The sequence below is a fragment of the Aotus nancymaae genome, unplaced genomic scaffold (assembly GCF_030222135.1).
Source record: "Aotus nancymaae isolate 86718 unplaced genomic scaffold, 86718_ANA_hifiasm-v0.15.2.pri h1tg000019l, whole genome shotgun sequence".
Taxonomy (NCBI): domain Eukaryota; kingdom Metazoa; phylum Chordata; class Mammalia; order Primates; family Aotidae; genus Aotus; species Aotus nancymaae.
The window spans coordinates 44,542,794-44,566,177 of NW_026988431.1; the positions used below are offsets into that span (position 1 = coordinate 44,542,794).

Consider the following 23,384-nt stretch of genomic DNA (forward strand, 5'->3'; position numbering starts at 1 on the left):
ATTCCTGGCCAAGTGCGGGCGCATTCTCCCGGGCACGCCTCCCGCGAGGTCCCTCAGGACAGGCCGAGCCCGCCTCCGCGGCTCCGGTCTCGAAGAGCTCGCGGCAGGTGGCTCAGCATCTTGGTGCCCGCACCCCGAAGCGAGCGAGGAGCGAGGAGCGAGGAGCGAGGGCGGGTTGGATGACCAAGGTCTGCCCTGGAAGATCACCGCCCCCACCCCCCGCCCCTTCCACGCTCTCGGCGCAGGTGAGGTTTTCGGCCCAGGCCACTGGGACAGCGACCTCTGAGGAGGTCGAGGCGGAAGGCGCAGCTGGGGGACTGGAGCGGGGCTCCTGAGGGCGCTCCCGCCTTCGCCCTGGTTCACCCCAGGGGCAGCCTCGGCGCCGGAGCCCGCGGGCTGCGCGCTCTGCGGCTGCGAAAACCCGGAGAGGCGGATTGGAGCGCGCTCACCGCGCTCTCAGCCAACTCCTCCGCGGTCCGGCCGCCGAGCTGGGCATGCTCAGTGCGGACGCCGCGCCGCCGTCCGCCAACTCGGAAGCTCGCGCTCCCGGGCCGTGGGGGCGAGAACGCCGGCGGTGAGCCGGCGTCGCTCGCCGCCCCCAGACAGTGGCAAACTTCGCGGCGTCCCCGGAGCTCGTCCGGCCGAGGCAGATACCTCACAAATAAAATCAAATCCAATTCCCCCATCCTAACCCGAATAATGGAGGCTGCGGCGGCCGGAGTGACCCCGCCGCCGCCAGCCCCTGCCCGCTAGCCGCGGACCAACAGGTAAACTGTTGGGGGTGGGGGGTGGAAGGGAAGAGGAGCTGGGGCCGGGGAGAGGCGGCGGGCTGGGGGAGCCCGAGACGCCTGCGAGCTGGCTGCCCCCGTCGGCGCTCACAGACATCGCTCCTCACCTCCTTCCTCAGCCCCTGGAGGGACAGTAAAGGGTTAAGTCGGCCCCGCGCCACCGTGAGCACGGCCCCCTCCAGCCGCCGCGACCGCCAGCAGCGCGTCTCGGCCTCTTCCCGAAGCCGCTGAGGGGACCGGAGCCGCGGATGCGCCACCGGAGCCTGGCGGGCGTCTAGGAGGCACCGGCCGCATCCCTGCGTCTCGCGCCCCCTCCAGGTCTCCCTCCCTCTGCACCGGCGGGGTCCGCGCCCAGGTGGTGGAGTCTGCGGGGCGCGTGGCGGCGGGAGAAGGGTCCCTGCCGGGTGAGAGAGGCGGGGGCGGTCCGCTCCGCAGGGGAGGAGGGCCACCCTCGCCTTGGGCGAGCACTTGAGACACCAGCCTAGGCGCCAAGAAAAGTTTTTTTTTTTTTCCCCCAGTGCCCCACCCCCACCCCATCCTGCGCCCAGCTGTGGTGGGTTTGGGTCCATTGGTGAAAAAAGTCACACGTTCCCATCAGCTGCTCCTCCCCCTGGGGACTGGGTGTGGGGGAGCGCAGGAGGTAGGCGCCGCGGAGGACCCTGCCGACCTCTAGCTCCTCCGCCGCCGCCGTGCGAGCGGTGCGTCCCCGGGCTCGAGCGCAGTCGAGTGCCCGCCGGAGGCTGTCCCCATCAGTGCGTGTCTGCTGCCGGGCAGCGGCAGCATCCAACCTGCTTTATTCCTGCCTGCAGCGCCACAGCGAGCGAGCGAGCGAGCAAGGAGGGGGAGAGAGGGAGTCTGTCTGCAAAGTGCTGCTCCCTGGTGCTCAGAGGCTGCTGCTCCAGCTCCAACTCTCATTCATTTCGCCAGTTAACATGAGAGATCATGGCCGCCTTCGGGCTTCTCAGCTATGAGCAGAGACCGCTGAAGCGCCCCCGGCTCGGGCCGCCCGACGTTTACCCACAGGACCCCAAGCAGAAGGAGGTAAGGGCGCCGGCGGCCTCCCCGGCAACCGGGGCCGCCCTCTGCAGCGCTGACCCAGGGCCAAGTTGGCCCAGCTGGCATCGCTGGCGCTGCGGGGGAAGAGGTCGGGGAGGGGGATGAGAGACCGGGGCCGGGCTGGGGGGCTGGGCGACCCCCTGGCGGCGGAGATCGTGCGGCTGTCAGTCCTCGCGCTCCACTGGGGCGCTCGCTCTCCGTGTGCCGGTCGCTTTCCCGTTGCCTGGCCTTGCACGGCGCCACCGGGCGCTTCTCCGGCTTCTTCCCTGCGGAAACCCTGCCCGCTCGCACCCGCTTCTGCCTGCTTTATTTTTCTTCTTGCCGCTTCGGCAAATCCTCGTAAACTTTTTGAAAAATGTTGGAATGCAGTGCATCCTACACTGAGGTCTTGCGTTTTGCGTCCGCTGGCCAGGGACGAAGGTAGGGGGAGCTTTTCAAATTTTCCAGTTTGGAATGGAAGTCGTTTTTATCGAAGTGATAAACGTTTAGCTCTCCGAATATACGTCTGTATCCCTTCTCCCCTTTACAAATTAAAATTAAGGAGAAACACCGATTTTCATCCCCAGAGGCAATTGGCTTAATTGCTGGAGACTTGTTTTGTATACGTACAGGCAAGTTACCTTGGGAGGGAATAGGTCCCAGGATTGCTTATTTCTTTGAATGAAATTAATTGGAGAAACCTTTACTCTTGCACCAGGTACACTAGCTTCAATGGCTAGGGTAACCACGGCATTTTGTAGCTATGTATGTGTTTGTCAGGAGTTAAGTAATTATGTAACAAGTCTCCATTTATAATGATCACCTTTGGCTACACCATTTGCCCAGGGACTTGCCTTTTTTTTTTGGATCACCTGCTAGCCAGCTGTGCTTTTTGGGTTTGCCAGCTGCAGCCCACCCATCTCTTCAGCTAAACGCGAACTGACCACATTTCAAAACTTATCTTTCTGAGAATCTAAAAACCTTCCATTAGAAGTTTGTGCGTCCACTGATAGCACAGAAGGGGCCTTGTAAAGCGGGCAAGGAGGTGTCCTTAAGTCCTTTTGATAAATGTGTCTGTTTCATTAGTAGAGTAAGTGCTTGTTCTGGCTACACTGTCCTGCTTACAAAGTGTCTGAGAAGTAAGGAACAGCAACTCCTTTTAGAGGTTTAGCACACTAAATATACTTGAGCATTCGGTGGAGTCACGCAGATGAAAGCTGGGAAGGTTTTACAGGTGGTTTCCAGCACCAGCTTCACAGGATGGTAGGAGTTTGAGAAGATTTCGCGGATTTTTCCCCCACCTGTTACCCCACCCTTCTAACCCAACTTAGAATGAAGTTAATGGTTAAGGACTGGAAATACTAGAGAGGCTGAGGATCAGTGTAAACTTAATAACTTAAAAATTATTGGGAGGAAATTCTTAAAGTTTTGGTAGGGACAGAGACATTTCGTTGATCTTAATCATCTCGTAATTAATGTCTTACTGTGCCTTTCCAGAGGGCAGCATAATTGATAGCATGATGGCTTGGAACGCTGTGTTTGCTTATTTAGCATTTGTTCTTCAGGCCAACACTCATTTCAGGATTGGGGCCTCTGCGATTCTGGAAAGAGTAATTTTGGATTTCAGGGTCTCACAACATTTTATGGAGTTGTAAAACTGGAAGCGACCTTAGGAACTACTTTTTATAACTTTCTTTGGACGAAGTGAAACAGGCCTAGGGAAGCTTGACTGGTTTAACCAAGGTATATGGGAGAATAAGCAGAGGAGTTGTACCACCAAAACAATATTTATGTCAAAATGAATACTGCTTTGAGGATGATTTATGGGATATTATGTTCTGATGTTATCCCCTTTTCCAAGGCAGCCCATGTTTTATCTCTCTCAAGCAGAGAGTCAGAGTTATGTGTGGCTGTAGCCAAATTTGGGTACAATATGGAACAGGTGCTTGGCTGTTCTTGGGTGGTTGGTGAGTAGCCTAAGCTTTAGTTATTTATGTACTACCTCCCTCAAGATTTCTACCCTACCCTGTACCACCTGGACTTTTATTCTAAAGTTTTCTTTAATTTTTAAGAAACTCTGTGTTTCCTGGGCAATAATACACATGGAGTCATGGTTTTATTACAATATATGTGTATATAAAATTTATATCAAATCATGTATACGTACTATTTTAAATCCATTTGATACTAGATGCATAGACACATATGATTATACATATTAAAATGAGACTATTACTATTAACACTTTAAAAGTTCTTCTCTGTAACTAAAACAACAGTTGTGTTCCATTAGAGATACATGTGGTGGGAAATGCCGATTTCATGAAGGAAGTGTGGGCTTCCAAGTTGGGCCAACCTGGATTTAGGGTTGTTTTCTTTTTGCAATTGTGTGGCCTAGGCAAGTTGCATAGCCTCTCATTTGTAAATTAGTTTGATTGTACGCTTCAGAAAAAATTTCAAACCAACATTTGTGTGAGAAAAGCCCTCCTCCTAGTAGAAGTTACTCTTGTCACCATAAATGTAATTTTTATTGTTGTTAACCTGTGATAATGGTGTTTTAGAAAAGGGCCCCAGCAGATAGGGTGGAACCGTTGAATAAAGACCCATGTGGAGAATTAAGGGGGTGGGGGGTGCGGGGAGGTGGAAGCTTTAACCTGCTTGATGGATTGGTTATATTTATTTGAGAGCTTGCTGTGCATCAGCATCCTATAGGACTTCATTATATATTATGTTATAATACATTGCCTTCTGCAAACAAACTGTCCTCAAGCTTTTAAGGTAGGGAATCAGAAAACTGGCAGTTATCCTTGAGACCCCCTCCTCGCTTACACCCCATTCATCCATCAGCATCCATACATCCATTGGCACATCCTGTTCAGTTCCAAAATGCATTTCCAATCCACCAGATGCTCCCAATTTCACCAATATTCTTGGCCTCCCTTCTGGCTTCAGGATAACTTCTCTGCCCTGGGGTTCCTGCATATCCTATTCTGGTCTTTCTGCCTGGACATCTGTCTGTCTCGCCACCCCCTCACATTCAGCATTCCACTCAGCTCTTCTCACCTTAGCCTGTAGTTAGGTAGGCTCTGGAGCCAGTCTGCTTGGGTTGGGATTCTGGCTGTCCCGATCCCAGGTGATCTGATGGTGCTGGTCTGGGGCCTCACTTCGAGAACCCTGACCTAAAAGGAAGGCATCCAATTCTCCAGGGGCTACAGCATTCTGCTTAACATGCCCCTTATTCTCCCTGTACTTCATTTTCCTTCCATATAGAGTGAGAGTGATAATACTACTTAACCCATAGTGCTGTTGGAAGATTACCTGGATAATATACGTAAAAAGCACTTAGAATAGAATCTGCCATAGATTCAGCCCCTATATGTTTGCTGTCATGAACTACTGTCAGCCCTGCCTCTTCATCATTCAAATCTCAGGCTTTTCTGGTATATCATTGATAATTACATACTTATTTGCATTTTGCCATCTCCCCCTAATATGTCAGTTTCATGAGGTCTGTTTTGGTATAGCTGAAGTACCTGGCACAGTTAGTTCCTAGAATGCTGAGGATCCAACTGGAACATGAGTAAAGGAGGGACGAATAAATTAAAAAGGGAAATCTGGTAACCAAGGGGTGTTGGGGAAAGTCAAGGTTAAAGCTGAAAGTATCGTTTGCATCTGTCTGCCTTGGAGCCTAGGTTAAGGCTGAAAGTAAAATTAAGCCCCAGAAGTAGAAAGGAAGAGTAGGTTTACTCTGGGATAAAAGAGACTGAAACATTTGAAGAGTAAATATATGCAGAAAATCAAATTAGTTAGAAAAATGGGTTGGGGCAGTAGTGAGATTTCCAGGAATCAGGAGCTGTAGAGCCCCACCAGCAGAGACTTCCGGGAAGAATGGCCTGGTGTGCAGTGCAGGGGCTGCCCAAAGATACACACAGCATGACTTAGGAGAGTTGGTGGTGATGGTGGTATCTGCCTGTGGATATCCCAGAGTGGTGGTTCTTCAACTTCTGAGGACATTCCAATTGCCTTGAGGGCTTGTTAAAACAGATTGCTGGGTCTCTAAGATTCAGTAGGTCTGAGGTCAGGAATTGCATTGGTGACAAGATCCCAGGTGATCTGATGGTGCTGGTGTAAGGTCTCACTTCGAGGACCCTGACCTAAAGGGAAGGCATCCAGTTCTGCAGGGGCTAGAGCATTCTGCTTAACACTAGCTGGGTTAGACTTCTGCATATGGCTGAAGTTGCAGTATGTTTTAACAGCCAACCCAGCCAATATTTATGTGCTTGTCCCAGAATTTGTGCCTTCTCTTAGTTCAGATCTAAGGGAATGGGCCAGAATATCTCAGTCCCCCTCCAGTGTCTTTTTCCATTACACTTGAAATAAAATGCAAACCCTTTACCTTGGCCTTCAAGGCCCTACCAGTTTGGCCCTTGTTCACCTCTACAATCATTTCCTGCAGCCAAACAGCTTAGCTTTGAGTTCTGGCTCCCCCATGTACTGCCTGTTTGACTCAGCTTCCTCAACCATGGAATGAGGTTTGTGTTTGTTCCAACTTCATAGGGTTGCTGGGAGGAGAAAATGAGCTAGTGTGTGCAAAGTGTGTGGAACCGTGCCTGTCACACAGGCAGCACTCAGCATAGGTCAGCCACTATTAGCTGATGCTTTCTTAAAGAATCCTGGGGGCCTCCTGTTGTACTTACAGTAACAGCCAGAAGACCCTGCCCTTCAAGATCTGGCCCCTGAGTCACTCCTTCCAACTTGCTCTCCCTTCTTTCTGTGTGCTGGGACCACAGGCTGCCTCTCTTCTTCCAACAGGCCTACCTTCTTTGTGTCTAGGTTCCTGTCCCTTGCTCCCTGTAGCAGTTTTGTTTCCTGTCATTTGGTTCTTAGCTCAGAAACTCCCCCACAGGGAGGCCTTCCTTGCAGCCCCTCTTTCCTCATCCTTGCCTGTTCATTTCCCTGTGTTAATATGTTTTGTAGCGCTTGTCGCTGTCTGAAATGCAATTATTAGGATGCTTATTCTTCTCTCCATGGCTGGCCTTCCAACTGGAATGTAAGCTGCACAAGAGCAGAGGCTTGTCTGTGGTGTTCACATTCGTGAATGGCTTAGTGCCTGGGAGTGGACTAGGTGCTCAGTAAATACTTCATAAAGAAATTAATAAATGCAGAAAGAACTATTAATGAGCAATTGTGAGTATTTATAACATTTAACTGTCCCAATGCTTGTTTTATTTTGGTAACTCCTGTTAATTTTCTGGTTAGCATCAAAAACTCTTAATAAATGCCTGTTTTACAGGCAGCTAGGGAAGAGGAGTGGGGAGGCAGAAATTTTGTTTCTTCAAAAGGGGAGAATGTTGATAAAGTTTTCTGGGAAGAAAGGACAGCTTAACCAGTTGCCTGGGGGACCAAAAGAAGAGGCAAGGGAGATACTTGATTTCAGAAAGCTCCTCACCTGACACTAATTGGCTGGCCGCAAGGTGCTGCTACAGACCTCCCAGAATCCCGGTGTTCAGGGAGGGACTAATGTTTGTGTTTAACTCATGCCTCAGGTGACTCTTAGGAGAGAAACAGTTTAGGAAGCACTGGTTGGGAGGTTCTACTGTTTTCAGCTGCTCACAGTTTGCTATCCAAACTCTATGGCCAGGGAGGAGGAACTCAGCTGGTTGTCATTTTTCAGGGTCTGCCAACATCTGCGGCTGAATGTGAAAGATGCTTGTTAAAAATGCACATATACGCTTTGGGAGACTAAGGCCGGAGGACGGCTTGAAACTAGGAATTTGAGGCCAGCCTAGGCAACATAGTGAGACCCCCATCTCTACAAAAAATTTAAAAAGCCAGGTTTGGTGATATACACCTGTGGTCCCAGCTACTAGGGAGGCCAAGGTGGGAGGATCACTTGAGCCCAGGAGGTTGAGGCTGCAGTGAGCTGTGATCTTGCCACTGTACTCCAGCTTGTGCTGGGTATCACAGAGTGATACCCTGTCTTTTAAAAAATGCTGATAAAGTGGCCCACCTCTACCCTAGACCTGCTGAGTCAGAATTCTGGGAAGGAGGCTCAGAAATTTGCATTTTAAACAAATTTTAAGCTTTCTTGGTGATTCTGAAACATGTCAAGCTTGAAAACCTTTGCTTTAGTTTTCTATCCTTATCTGTAGAGAACATTATGAACTGGTCTCCCCCTTATTCCTACGTGCTGCCCACTGTTTGCTGTATTAGAATCTCTTAGGCAAATACTATTTGAACACCTTTTGGTACTAAACAGTGAGAATGAGTTTAGTTACTTTCCTCCTTGAAGTTCTAATAACCGTGATTCCCAACATAGGCTTGTTTTCTGTCGCTGTACACAGTTTACAGCAGAGGAGAGTTTTATGCCTTGGTCTTAAAATAGGTATAGCTTCCTCCTGCGTGTACTTGGCTAAACTGGGGTATTAGTGAGGGGGTCTTGCTTTGTCGCACGAAGCCATTCTTTGAACTTACCAGGGTTGTGGGATTTTATTTGACTGTGTCTCAGGGTTCTCAGGTGGGCTCTTTGGGGACTCCTGAAAGGCTGTCAATTAGGGGTATAGCCACTGTCCTTTAGCCTGTCACATATTTCCCTTAGACATCTGAGGACATGAAATGTGATCCTTTAAGAGGCTGGAGGACCACACCATGAGGTCTGGAAGGGAAACTGCATTGGATGAGCACGAGGTAGGAGAGGATGAGGATGCACAAAGAGTTGAAGGATTCTAGTTGAACCAGTGAGCTGTGCCATCTGCAGATGTGTGCACATGCATATATGCACCGGTGTATGAAGACAAAGCTCCTCGTTAGTATAGTGGTGAGTTAAAGAAAAAAGAAAAGCAGAAGTAGAAGCTTAGAGTAAGTGAAACTTGGAAACTACAGGAATTGTGACATATTTCTTCTGCAGCTCTCCTTTGATGAGGTTCTGTGAACACCATTCTCAGGGCTTCTAGACTAGGCAGAGATTGGAGAAGTTGGAGGGATCCACAAGAATGAACACGATGAAAGATGTTAAAATGTCAAGTTTCTTGAGCAGTGAAGAATTGGGTGATTGGCTTAGCTTGGAGAAAAGCTGACTTGAGAATCTGAGAAAAACCAGATAGAGGGAAGAAATCCAAGGGAAATGCAGAGCGGAGGCTCTTATCTCCTACATATTCCTCCCCCAAAAAGGGAACATGGAAACACTTGGACTTAATTATCTTTAAATAATTTCTAAAGCTGCTTGTTGGTGACAAGGGAGTTCACGATGCTGTTCTCTTTTTCTCTTAGAAAATGTATATATGTAAAGAACAATGTCTTTAAGTTATACAATAGCATAATTTTGACTTAAAAATATATATACAAAATCTAGAAGGATTACCACTCACATGCAAATGGTCATCTCTGGGGGATAGGATTAAGGATTATTCTTATTTTCTTCTTTGTACTAATTTGTATTCCAAGCTGTAACAACAGATATGTACTACTTCTGTCATTGGAGGAAGTACGTTAAAGAATAATTATTAGGTAATTGATTTACAGAAATGGGTTTCTGGTAGTTCCAAGCCAACCTAGAGCCCCTTTAGGTGATGTGTAGGCAGAGGAATCTCATAGGGTATACATATAGGCACTTATGTACCTGTGATCTGTCAACAGCTGGATAGGGTTGGAGTTAGGACTGTTAGGTGATCATTCCACTTCTACTGCCACTTGCACTGTGTGATAATAGGGCAATATGGTCATTTTCTTCACCTATAAGCTGCAGAGAATAGTACCGGATCATATTGAACATTTTACATGTGAAACAGCATTGTAAACTTAACTTTTTAATCAAATGTAGGGTATAAAATCAGTGACATGCAGGAGCAGGTTTATACCAGCCGATTGTTGGAATTTCATTAAATGGTTGATACCATGTTAGTAGCTTGAAATTGGTCGTACAATTCAATAGTAGGAGTATTTACACCAAGGAAATTGGCAAATGCTGCAAAATGAGGACTTAATTACATTTTTAAAAAAATTTGAGACAGGGTCTTGCTTTGTCACCCAGGTTGGAGTGCAGTAGCACGATCTTGGCTCACTGCAACCTCTGCCCCCGCAGGTTCAAGTGATTCTCCTGCTTCAGCTTCCTGAGTAACTGGGATTACAGGCGCATGCCACCATGCCCAGCTAATTTTTGTATTTTTAGTCGAGATGGGGTTTCGCCACATTTACCCAGGCCGGTCTCGAACTCCTGACCTCAGGTGAGCCACTGCGCCCGTCCGACTTTCTTTCATTCTAAGCTGGTTAACTTTTACCAGCCTACCACCGGGTATAATTTTATAGGTGGCAGACACTTTGTTGGCTAATTCACCATCATTATTATCCTGCTTTTCCCTTGCCTGCTTCTCACTAAAGACTTTTTTTTTCTTTTTTCTTTTTTAAACCAGATCCTAGCAGGTCTCAGTGGTGCATACCTATAATCCCAGCTACTCTGGGCACTGAGGTGGAGAATCACTTGAGCTTAGGATTTCAGTATTACCCTGGGCAACATAGTGAGAGGCGGTCTCAAAAGAAAGCCAGATTCTCACTTTCCTAGTTTCCCTCGCATGTTGAGATAAGCATATAACTTAACTCTGGCCCAAAAAATTTAATGAAAATCTGGACTTCGGGAAAATAATTTTTTCCTGTCTGATAAAAGTACAGACACCAAATGCTGTCTCCTGGATACCTGAAGGCGCCTTAGTTTTCTGTCTTTGGAAAGGTAATTTAAAGCACATGATAGCTGGAGCTGGGGCAACCATCTTTTGACCTTGAGGCAACAAGCCTATGGAGAGAAGACAACATGAGAAGTCAGTTGAGCAGCTTTATGAAATTGATGGGCTGCTGAACTGACCTTGGGACCACTTCTCCCTGGACTTCTTGTTAAGTAAACAATGCATAGCTATCCACATGATTTAAGCCATGGTTGGAGCATTAGTCAATTTCTTCTAGCCATATAATGTTGTCAGGGTACTTCTTGTTTATATTTTGGTACCTTTGAATAATTGCAGCATGAGGGCCACCCCCCTACACCCTCCCCCCCTTTTTATTTCTCTCAGATTGCACATTCCAAGAACTCTCGTGCTCTTTGGCTTCATGAGGAATATACGGCAAGAGACAAAGAACAAATCTTGTCCATTAGGCAGTGCATTTTGACCTGGTCCTATCAGAAATGGAGGGGGAACTGAACAGCGGCATCCTTTATTTATTTCAGTTTCTGGTAGAAAGCGTTTTGGTGGGAAGGGAGGGAGAACCCTGTTCTGTTTTGCTTAGAGAGAGAGATTCTGTAGGTCTGCTATTTTCCGGGGAAGCCATGCATGTTTATAGCTAGAAGGGAACTTTGAGGTGGATTGTTCTAACCTTCTCATTCAATACAAAAGGAAATTGAGTCCCAGGCAGGTTAAAGTGACTTGTCAAAGCAGATCTGGGCCAAGCACTTGTGTGCGCTGATTTGTTCTTGCAACTTCACTTGGCCTGCTCTCTGTAAACAGCCTCCCTTTCTGGTAAACACCCTCAGGTTGCCCTGGCAATGAGAATCACTATGCATTTTAGGGCACCCAGTGCCTCTGTGAGAGCTGGAAACTGTTCAGCTCACCATTAGATCTTCTCAGAGCTCACCAGATCTTGTGTGGTGTTTCCTGGGCAGGGGGAAGAATACTTCAGAAACTCATGCACTTTTGTCTTGTATTTTTTGGTGGAAGGTTCCCAGCCCTATCTGCAGCCTCTGGGGATAGCTCTGGCATTGGCATTTGTGGGCTGTGTGTGCTGGCGGTCACTAGTTTCACTTTCTTTTTTTTTGAGACAGAGTCTTGCTCTGTCACCAGGCTGGAGGGCAGTGGTGCGATCTCAGCTCACTGCAACCTCCACCTCCTGGGTTCAAGCAATTCTCCTGCCTCAGCCTCCTGAGTAGCTGAGATTACAGGTGCGTGCCACCATGCCCAGCTAATTTTTGTATTTTTAGTAGAGACGGGGTTTCCCCATGTCAGCCAGGATGGTCTCCATCTCTTGACCTCGTGATCTGCCCACCTTGGCCTCCCAAAGTCCTGGGATTACAGGTGTGATCCATCATGCTTGGCCTTTACCTAGCTTCACTTTCTTGGTTGAGATACCCTCTTATTTATGGGTAGCTCTCTTGAGAGACACACACACAAGCAGTACCAGTTGCCCGGTTCCAGGAAGCAACATGTACATGACATCCTATATAAACGGATCTTTCATAGTTGTACAATGTTGTGACCCTGAGAAGAGGAGAAAAATATTAGCCATTGGATTTTATTTTTCATGTTTTGCATGAAATCTTACTATAAATATTCATGACAAATAAATGCAGTCATTCAACAAATGTGATTGGCTCTTTGCCAGCTATGGCACTAGGAGGACAGGACCAAAGACTTCTATTTCCTACTACGTCCCTGACTTCCAACATAGTGCCTGGCCCACACCTAGAACTCAAAAATTCATTTTATGAATGCATATAAGAATCCGCAAATGCTAAGAGCATTAGATACAGTCCTGGTTCCCCAGACCTTCAGTCTAGAGCAGTGGATTTCAACTGGCGAGGCATAGGGGTCCATTTTCTTCCTCCTCAGGACGTTGGCAGTGTCTGGAGACATTTTGGGTTTTACAACTGGGTGTGTGTCCTGCTACTTGCATCTAGTGGGTAGAAGCCAGGGATGCTGCTAATATTCACCAATGCATCAAACAGCCCCCTACACGTACAAAGGCTTAACTGGCCCCTGTGATCAGTAGTTCCAGGGTTGAGAAACTGTAGTCTAGAGGGAGTGAAGGACCTGTAAATGCGGAGCTCAATGTTTCAGATATTCTTTGAGAGGAAGATACAAAGTGCTGTGGAAAACCAGAGGAGAGGGAGTGACCCATTTTTTTTTTTTTTTTTTGACGGAATCGATAAGGAGATTTTTGAATATGGAACTTGAGGGTGTGTAGGAGTAGATGGGGTTGAGGATAGGGAAGACGATTAATTCCAGGACAAAGGAGCAGGACAAGCAAAGGGTCACAAGACAAAAGGATGTGGGTGTGCCTGGGGCTGTGGGCCTGTTGCATGGTGTGAGGTGTCTAAGAGGAGAGCTGGGTTGGTGTGGAAAAGGTGGGATGCAGTCATGGGGTCTTTATTTTGTGGAGGCTTTTGGATGTTATGGTGGAGGCAGTGAGCCACCATTCAAGGGTGATAAGGGAATGAGATTTAAGATGACTGAGGGTTGCAGTTTCAGTGCCTGTGAAGGTCACAGTGAGGCGGAAGGATTGCCTAGCTAGGTTGTCCTTGATATTCAGAACTGGAAGTGGGTGATTGGTTTCCTGTGGCTGCAATAACAAATGACCACAAACTGGGTGGCTTAAACCAACATTCACGCATCCCCTTGCAGTTCTAGAGGCCAGAAATTTGAAAACTGGGTGTTGGCAGGGCCACACTCCTTCTGAAGGCTCTAAGAGGAGACTCCTTCCTTGCCTCTTCCACCCTGCGGTGGCTCCAGGTGTTCACCGGTTTCTTTGAGTTGTGGCCACACATCACTAATTTTTGCGTCCATCTTTACATGGTCTTCTCCACTGGCTGTTTTCCTCTGGGTGTCTCTTATAAGGACACTTGTCATTGGATTTAGGGCCCACCCAGATAATCTACGATGATCCCATCCTTAATTACATCTGCAGAGACCCTTTTTCCAAATGAGGTCACATTAACAGATTGTGGGATTTGATGTGAATATCTTTTAGGGAGTGTGTTTTGGTCTATGGGATTGGGAGGGTCGGGAAGAACGAGGAGGGATGTATTAACCTGTTTTCACACCGCTGATAAAAAGACATACCTGAGACTGGGTAATTTAAAAAGAAGTTTAATGGACTCACAGTTCCATATGGCTGGGGAAGCTTCGCAATCATGGTGGAAGGCGAAAGGCACGCATGGCGGCAGGCAAGAGAGAATGAGAGCCAAGTGAAAGGGGAAACCCCTTATAAAACCATCAGATCTCCTGAGGCTTATTCACTACCATGAGAACGGTATGGGGGAACCACCCCCGATTCAGTTATCTCCCACCAGGTCCCTCCCACAACACATGGGGATTATGGGAGCTATAATTCAAGATGAGATTTGGGTGGGGAAACAGCCAAACCATATCAAGAGGTGAATTTATGAGAAACGTTATTCGGATGGCAGAATCAATAAGGTGGATATGTGAAGTAAGAAGAAGGGGCCCAAGAATTTGCCAACACTTTTAAGTCAGTGGTTTCCAGACTTTCTGATTTTGGGAATGCTTTGCAGTCTTAAACATTGGGGATCTTATAAAGCTTTTATTTATGTAGGTTACATCTCTCAATATTTACTGTGTTAGAAATTAAAACTGAGAAATTTAAGTATGTATTCATTAAAAAATCAGAGTCAACCAATTTCATGTTAAACTGTGTGTTTTTTTTTTAATGGAAAATAACTTTTTCCTAAACCAAAAAAAAAAAAGTGAAAAAAAGTGGTATTATTTTACATTTTTGCAAATCTCTTTAATGTCTAGATTTTTGTATCTAGTTCTGTATTCAGTCTGTTTCAAGACATTGTTTTGGTTGAGGAACATGAAACAAATCTGGCCTTTGATAGACAAATAGTTGAAATGTTCTTGAGAACCCCAGAGGTTGTTTAGACTGTTGGATAGGTAGATCAGTGGTGGTCCATAAACTAACATACCATAGAGAACAAAGTAATTTGTTCAACTGTTTTCCAAGGATGGGGTGGGGGGCGGGGAGGGAGAGAATGAGTTCATTTTTGAATGTTTTCAGTTTGAGGAGCCCCTGGGGAGTCCAGGTTGAAGTGTATAGTAGTGGAAGCTAGAGGTCTGGATTTGGGTGTGATGTATTCATAAATAATTGAAGTCATGGGTGTGATTACCTGTTGAGAGTGTGCAAAGAGATGGAGGATCTGGATGACCTGGAGAGATGGAACTTTCTAGGGATGGACTTCCTGGACTCTGTCAGGGGATCTCCAAGGAGGGCAGTTGATAGGGAGTTACGGGTGCAGATACTAAGTGACCCAAAGAGATAGTTAACATCCAGTCAGGCTCCAGCTCCATTTGCCTCTTTTTAGTTTTTGTCGATCTGATTTTCAGTCTGAGCAAAGACTGAACTGGCCTTGAGGCAGGGGATTGAGGACCCAACGGAAGTGGTAGCTTTGACCTTGTTATAAATCCCCCTCCTCTTAGAAAGGAGGGGAGACATAATTGACACAGGGCTCCACAGTGACCTTGAATTTTCTACAGGCATTTCCAGAGTCAGTTTGAATGTGCCAAGATTTCACTCAGTAAGAATAACTCAGCCTTCAGCCCACATCCAATGTGGCGCAGATCAGCTGTGCAACTGCCTCCTTGTTGTCAATTAAAATTTGGTAGAATTTGCTGCTTTCCTTTTCCAGCCATTTCATTCATGGATAATCTAATGAGGTTGTTGAGATTTCGACTATTTACGGCATTGGCAGGAGTGAAGAACTAATAAAAATGTATTTTGTTTGAAGTGTTGTTGGAATTTTTTACTAAGATGCTAGTTTACTTAAAGGTATGGAAAATCTATAAAAACTGTGGCCAAAGCAGTGCTAAATAATTTATCATTCTCCTGAGTTCTGCAAGGTAGATTAATATTGACATCGCTGAGGTTCTTCTTCTTCCTTTTTTTTAAAATAAAGCTTCACACAGTCCTGTTATTTAACAGTATGGAAAATATTTTTGGGGTCAGATTTGTTTTTACTCTGGTCAGTTTCAGACTAAATGTAAACGCCCTCTTGAAAAAGATTTGTTAGGAATTGGAGATACTATTTACATTTCTACTACTCACTTGAATCTGCTTTTAAGTTATTAACTAATCAAAATGTTTTTGAAATTATATTTTCATTTACTTAGTACTGATACGTGTCTTCCACTGAGTTAGGTGATATGGGGGTGTAGAAAAGAAATAGAAGCCTCCTATCTGTCTCCTCTAGAAATGTGCTTCTCAAAATAACTGTGGCAAAGAATCAGTTTTTAGAAAAATTAATTTTCAATCTGTTGTAGACTAATATGATAAAAATGAATTACTAGAAAAATGAAATGCTGCTTGAATGTAGTGGTAATGTCAAATTGCTATACAAGTTTCCCAATAATCTCAGTTTTTGCACATTTCATGTTGAGGACCAGTGACAATATCAGACCACACTCCAGGTGGTAGCACTGCTCTTGAAGTTAATGTTGGTTTGCTGACCCACATAAAACAATTTTTATTTATTTTATTTTATTTGAGATGGAATCTCACTGTGTCACATGGGCTGGAGTGCAGTGGCGTGATCTTGGCTCACTGTAACCTCTGCCTCCCGGGTTCAAGCAATTCTCCTGCCTCAGCCTCCTGAGTAGCTGGGATTACAGGTGCCCGCTGCCATGCCTGGCTAATTTTTGTATTTTTAGTAGAGAAAAGGTTTCACCATCTTGGCCAGGCTGGTCTTGAACTCCTAACCTCATGTTCCACCTGCCTCGGCCTCCCAAAGTGCTGGGATTACAGGCGTCAGCCACCATGCTCAGCCATAAAACAGTTTTTACAATGATTAATGCATTAGTTTTTATTTATTTGAAAATTGATGAATAAGATATACATTCAGTAGATTGTACAGAGTGTCACATCACATTATAATAACCACTATTTTTTGTGTTGGTTATTCTGAGTGCTTTAGGTGTTTGGTTTTATGCCAGCCTCACAATACCTATGAGGTGGGCATTATTATCTCTTGCTTACAAATGAAGAAACTGAGGCACAGGGAGGTACTTAACTTGCCCAAGGTCATTGAGCAGCATAGTGATGGAGTTGCATTCCTTAAGCTCATGCTGTAACCATCCTGCTCTATTTTTATAGTGAGTCTAAGAATGCTGTGTGACTTCAGAAAAGAGAGGGTTGGATACATGGAGGTTACACTGGACAGTGTAGGGTCTTGAGAGGCAGGACCTGAATGGGTGGGACATGCTGTACCCTCTCATAAAAAAAAAGCTGGAAGGGAAGGGGAGGGGGGCGTTTTCTCCACATATCAGGCCTGGTGGAGCATCTGCTGGAGCCCCAGCAGGTTGCGGGGTGGGGGTTGGTGGTGAACTCACGTGGTTCTGCTGTCAGATTTATCTCACTACCTCATGCCTAATAAATCCAGTGTGGGAGAGAATGGAGTCAGGGAGGCTGGGAGGAAGACGACTCTAGTAACAAAAGCGTGAAGTAAAAAGAGCCGGAGTGATCAGGGCTTTAAATAGGACTGGAGAAGAATTGGCAGTTGGTGACAGATTGGTCAAAGGAAAGGAAGAGAGGAGAACAGACAATGCTCATATTTCTTGGGACACTGTTCAGCTAGGATAGTAGGTCCTGTTGCTTGAGGACCTCAGAGTGACACAGTTTTGTACTCAGTCTTCAATGATGGGACAGGCATTTGTATTCCTTGGGTGCTGAATTGGAATGAATACTCAGACTCCCAGACTCCCACCCATCCGTGACGATGACTTTTTTTTTTTTTGAGAAGGAGTTTCACTCTTGTTGTCCAGACTGGAGTTCAGTGCTGTGATCTCAGCTCACTGCAACCTCCACCTCCTGGGTTCAAGCAATTCTCCTGCCTCAGCCTCCTACAGGCGTGAGCTACCACACCCAGCTATTTTTTGTATTCTTAGTAGAGACAGGGTTTCACCATGTTGGTCAAGCTGGGCTCTAACTCCTGACCTCAGGTGATCCACTCTCCTCGGCCTCCAAAAGTGCTGGTATTACAGGCGTGGACTACCACGCCCGGCCTCCCTGTGACTTCTAATTGGCATTAACTAGTTTACTTGAAGGTCTTATTATTAAAAGGGCCCTTGTGGCTTTGGTTTATACTGCTTGTCTTGTGCTTTAAATCTCCCTTTAACATCTGTTATTGATCTCCTTGTGGGCTGCCTGGAGGATGGTTAATCACCAGATTTGCTTGGAGCTTGGTGGAGGTGCAAATGAGTAAGCCCCCTGAAAATAAAAAGAGTGGACGCTGAGAGGCGCTAACAGAGGTCAACTGTTTAGACTAGGTTTTCTGAGGTTTACCAGGGGAAATTTGTTTCCTTGATTCAAAATTAAACGTTTAGCCCCTCTGTTTCTGAGCAATTGGGCTAAAACTAATGAACAAAATTGCCACCACCAACAACAAAAAAAGAGACATTTCCATTCTCTTTTTCCTTTTTCTCAAGCAAGAAGAAGGATCTTCACTGTTCTGCAGTGAACACAGCTCACTGCAACCTCAACCTCCTGGGCTCCAGCACCCCTTCCACCTTTGCCTCCTAAGTAGCTGGGACCATGCTGGCTATTTTTAACTTATGTTATTTTTTATAGAGACAAGGTCTCACTGTGTTGCCAAGGCTGGTCTTGAATTCCTGGGCTCAAGTGATTATCCAGCCTGGGCCTCCCGAAGTGTTGAGATTATAGGTGTGAGACACTGCCTCTGGCTTTGTTGTTATTTTTCATGAATTTGCAATACATTTGGTGGGAATCATTCTTTTGTCTCCCACAACATGGCTTCCTGCAGATGGGTGCTGAATGTGGGATCAGAGACAGAATTGAGGTGGGAAAGAAGGATAAAGGAAAGGAGCTACATTACGGGTAAGTGTAAGTCAATTAACTGGACTCCAGAGGGCAGAAACCATGGCTTATGTTTGTGTTCTCCGCCCTCAGATTACTAGCACGTTAGCTTGTTAAGTACTCTGTGAAAAATGATTTAAAGGAAAAATTTGTTACGTAAAATTGCAGCGCAAGAACTATATGGCATACCTTAGCAATAAAGGATCGAAAGAGAAAACTATCATTTGAGGCTGCCTTAAATATAATTCTGGGCAGCATAAACTAGCAAATACCTTAAGTCTTCTTTCTTGCTTTATGAATATGCAAATCTAAAAGTTCAAGTATTTTTCTCCTGCAGTTTCCTAGATTTTTTTTCTGAGAGCAACATCCAGGTGTTTGATATCAGAGGGTGATATGCATTTGAATGTGATTCGAATATGAATTAATTAATGGGATACAATTATTTAGATAAGAGTAGAGTAAATGCTAAGTATATTTAGATATAATTGGAATCAGAGGCTCTCTCCCACTTTTAAATGAGGGAGGAGGAACTGCCTGTCTCACTAGGACACTTCTGGGTAGGATGAAGGAGGTTGTCATGGGAAATTGGCACTTCTGAGAGCTGTGTGCTCAACACATCATTCATGGTGGTCATTTCCGTCCAAATTGAATTTACTGAGTAGTCAGTCATGTGCTCAGTTTGGGCCATATGTGCTGGTCATACAAAAGATTGTAATTATAATGGTGATGGTGATACCATTTTAAAATTACTTAGTGTGTGTGCCAGTTACTGTATTGATTGCATCACAAGTGATTTTTACTTATTCTTTACAGTAGACCTGAGGTAGTTGGGGTGATCTCCATTTCATGGAAGAGAAAGGGAGATGGGATTCCAGTTTAAGGTTGTTGGAATCACAATGTGCTCTCCTCAAAGATTTCACTGTATGGGAGAGCATATTGGACCTATTTGGGGCTTGATTCTCATATGGCCACCTAACTGTGAGGTTTGTTCTTGGGTTCTTGCCGAGTTTAAAAGGAAGAAACTGAGGCCAACACAAGAAGCTCCATTATGAAGGAATTTATTCAGGCTCCCGGGCGAGGTTCTGCGGTCCGACAGGAGGGGCCAGAGAAGTCGCACAGACTCCTCTCAGACGTGGGGTTTTATAGGGAGTGAAGGAGCTTGATTGGTTGTGGGAAAGCAGGACTACTATTGGGTAAGGTTACAAGCCTTTGTTTGCATACAGGACTTGGCTGCTATTGGTTAGAATTATTTGGCTGCTATTGGCTAGAAAGACTCGGCTGCTATTGGCTAGAAAGACTCGACTGCTATTGACTAGAAATACTCAGCTGCTATTGGCTAGAAAGACTTGGCTGCTTATTGGCTAGAATCACAAGACCCTGCTTGCTTACTGGGTTCTTTAAGGGAAAGCCAGGCTGTGTGAGAAGGGGAAAAGGGAACATACCGGAGCATGTCCGAGCTTTCGGAAAAAAAGTGGGGTGGTGGTGTGCGTCCGACCTCCCAGGGAGGCAATCGGCCTTACACTAACCATCCATTTTACTTCTCACCTCTCAGCCTCAGTTTCTTACCCTACAAAATGGGACACATCCTACCTAAACCACTTGACTATTAAGAATATGGCCATGAATGCTGTTTAAATGCAAGGGAGTGGTATTATTACCGTGATTTTTTCTTTTTGCCTGTTCCAGGTACAGATGTTAAGATAGTATTTGCTGTTTTGTGTTGAGCTCATATACTTTTGGTTAGTGATTGTTGGCCTGCAGGTGTGATTTGGATGGGGGTAAATCCTAATAGCAGTATAGGTGACAGTAGATGTAAAGAGCTGACTTTCATATGTGGCTTTGATGGAAATGTGGCTCTGGTGTAAGAGGGTTGGGGCAGAGGAAGGACAGGGTGGCCTTTTAGGGAAGTCCTGCCTCTCCTAAGTCAGTTAGGCCCCTACCACTGGCCCTCTTCAGGAAGCTGGTATTAATGCTTTCTCTTGTAAATGTTTTGGCTGTAATCGGAAATTCTTCCCCAGCCTTCACCTTTTAAAAAAACTTCTCAAACAAGTTGGGCATGGTGGCTCATGCCTGTAATTCCAGCACTTTGGGAGGCCGAGGCAGGTGGATCACCTGAGGTCAGGAGTTTGAGACCAGTCTGGCCAACATGGTGAAACCCTGTCTCTACTAAAAATATAAAACTTAGCCCAGCATGGTGGCACATGCCTGTAATTCCAGCTACTTGGGAGGCTGAGGCAGGAGAATCACTTTAACCTGGGAGGTGGAGGTTACAGTGAGCAGAGATCGTGCCACTGCCCTCCAGCCTGGGCGACAAGAGCGAAACTGTCTCAAAACAAAAAACAAAAAACAAAAAAAAACCTCCTCAAACACCTATTAAGTATCATGTCAAGTATGGGAGATCCAAATAGAAATCAGTCTTCATTGCTATGAAGTATGTGGCCGAGCTGTCTGCTTATCTGGAGCCTTAGTGAAGCTGCTTTTCTTGGCCATTGTAGACTCTGCAGTAATGGTCCCCTTGCTGCTGCTAAATGGTCTGGTTTTAGGGACCAGTCTTGTCATGAGGAATAGAGCAGAGCCTGTCCTCCCCTACCTGTATGCTTTCATTTCTTAGGGCTGCTATAACAAAGTATCAAACACTGAGTGGCTTAAAACAATGGATATGTATTCTCTTTTTTTTTTTTTTTTTTGAGATGGAGTTTCGCTCTTGTTACCCAGACTGGAGTGCAATGGCGCCATCTCGGCTCACCGCAACCTCTGCCTCCTGGGTTCAGGCAATTCTCCTGCCTCAGCCTCCTGAGTAGCTGGGATTACAGGCATGCGCCACCGTGCCTAGCTAATTTTTTGTATTTTTAATAGAGACGGGGTTTCACCGTGTTGACCAAGATGGTCTCGATCTCTTGACCTTGTGATCCACCCGCCTCGGCCTCCCAAAGTGCTGGTATTACAGGCGTGAGCCACTGCGCCCGGCCCTGGATATGTATTCTCTCATGGTTCTGGAGGCCACAAGCTTGAAATCAAGGTATGGCAGGGCCATCCTCCCTCTGAAGCCTCTAGGGCAAGACCCTTCCTTGCCTCCTCCAGCTTCTGCTAGCTACAGGTGTTTCTTGGCTATGGCAGCCTAACTCCAATCTCTGCCTCTGTCTTCGCATTACTGTCTGCTAGCTCTGTGTCCATCCCTTCTCATATGTGGACATTAGGAGCCACCCTAATTGAGCGTGACTATCTTAACTTAGCTATATCTGCAGAAATCCTATTCCTAAAGAAGATACCATGCACAGGTGCAGGAGTTAGGATGCTTTGAGGGACCCAGTTCCACCCATCACAGTGTGGCTCCAGGGCCTCTCTTCAGATCCTCCTCTGCACATCCTCCTGAGTTGGTCTGTTAGTAGCTATTGCCTTCTGGGGCCTGGTTGGCAGGTCATCCCCTCCTCTTTTCTCAGGGTCTTCAATGTATCTGCCATCTCTCTTTCTTCCTGTTAGCCTCAACTGCTTTCTTCGCTGCTTTCTTTCTGGTGTTATTAAAACACACACCAAGCTCTCACATCTTAGATCTCCTTCTACACTAGACCCCATTTTCACATCTCTCCTCTTTCTCCAGACTTCCAGAAGCGTCTGATGTACTCACTGTCTTCCTCACCTCCCACTTCTTCCTCTGCTCTTTCCAGTCTGGCTCTGCCCTCATCATCTGCTGAGACACCCGTCTTAGGTCACCTGGGATGGCCACGTTCCCTGCAGCACTCGATTCTGTTGCTCCCTCCCTTTGGGAAGCAATTTCTTCCCTCAGCTTCTGAGGTAAAACACTCCTGGATTCCTTCTCTCCTCTCTGGCCACACCGTCTCAGACTCCTTTGAAGCCTTCTCCTCCTCTAACAAGCTCTTAAGTCAATACTAGATTTTCCCCGGGGTCTGTCCTAGGTCCTGGTCTTTTCTCACTTGACCTTCTCTCTAGGTGAGCCCAGCCATCCCCAGGCTTCAGGCACTAGCCATATGCAGACAACTTATAACTTTATGACGCCAGCCTAGACTTCTTGGCACTCTATACCTGTATAGCTGAGTGCCTACTAGAAACATTTTGTCTGTGTATCTGATGGCCTCAAACTTACAATTTTTATACCTGAACTTGTGATCTGCTCCCCTTCCTTTGCAAAAAGCCCCCAACGTGGCTGTACCTTTTCTTAGGAGATCTACCATCCCAAAAGTCTAGGACATCCTTGACAACCTTGTTTTTGTCATTCCATTCAAGAAGTCAGTGTAAATCCTGTTGGGTTTCCCTCCTAAATATCCCTCCATTTCTTCGTTCTCTTTATCTCTACCATCTTGGATATTCCAACTCTCATGAGAGCCTGGTAGCTGGGTCCTAATCCCCTTACCTCAGCTTCCTCTGACCCTACTCTGGTCAGTTATCTACACTGCAGTTCTATTCAAGTCAGATAATGTCACCTTCTGTTTTTTTTTTTCTTTTTTTTTAAAGACAGGGTCTTGCTGTATTGGCCAGGTTAATCTGAAACTCCTCGTCTCAAGCAGTCCTCCTGCCTCAGCCTCCCAAAGTACTTGGATTACAGGCATGAGCCACCATGCCTGGCCTGATGCCACCTTCTTGCTTAAAACCTTTACTGTTGGGCCTGGCATGGTGCTTCACACCTGTAATCTCAGTACTTTGGGAGGCCGAGGTGGGTGGATTGCCTGAGCTCAAGAGTTCTAGACCAGCCTGGGCAACATGGTGAAAGCTTGTCTCTACTAAAATACAAAAAATTAGCTGGGCGTGGTGGCAGGTGCTTGTAGTCCTAGCTACTCAGGAGGCTGAGGCAGGAGAATTGCTTGAACCCAGAAGGCAGAGGTTGCAGACTGAGACTCCATCTTAAAAACAAAAACCTTTACTGTTTTTATGATAAAGAATAAAGACAGAAGTTCTTTACTTGGTCCACGGACCCTGCATAGTCTCTCCCGCAACCTCTGCTGCTTCATTCTTAACTTTTTTT

At 46.1% G+C, this 23,384-nt stretch overlaps 1 protein-coding gene across 5 annotated transcripts in view; it reads left to right on the forward strand.

Moving 5' to 3' along the window:
- Positions 1 to 1,597: 1,597 nt before the first annotated feature.
- MED12L (mediator complex subunit 12L) overlaps positions 1,598 to 23,384 on the forward strand; it is a 366,898-nt gene continuing 345,111 nt past the window's right edge. For 3 of the 5 annotated variants that reach the window (XM_064378797.1, XM_064378798.1, XM_064378800.1), the window contains exon 1: positions 1,623 to 1,829. In XM_064378797.1, coding sequence (XP_064234867.1) covers positions 1,731 to 1,829 — 99 coding nt within the window. In that variant the 5' untranslated portion in view covers positions 1,623 to 1,730. Of the gene's footprint in view, positions 1,830 to 23,384 lie in introns of all 5 variants that reach the window. The other 2 variants (XM_064378799.1, XM_021669546.2) reach the window with 1 other exon arrangement.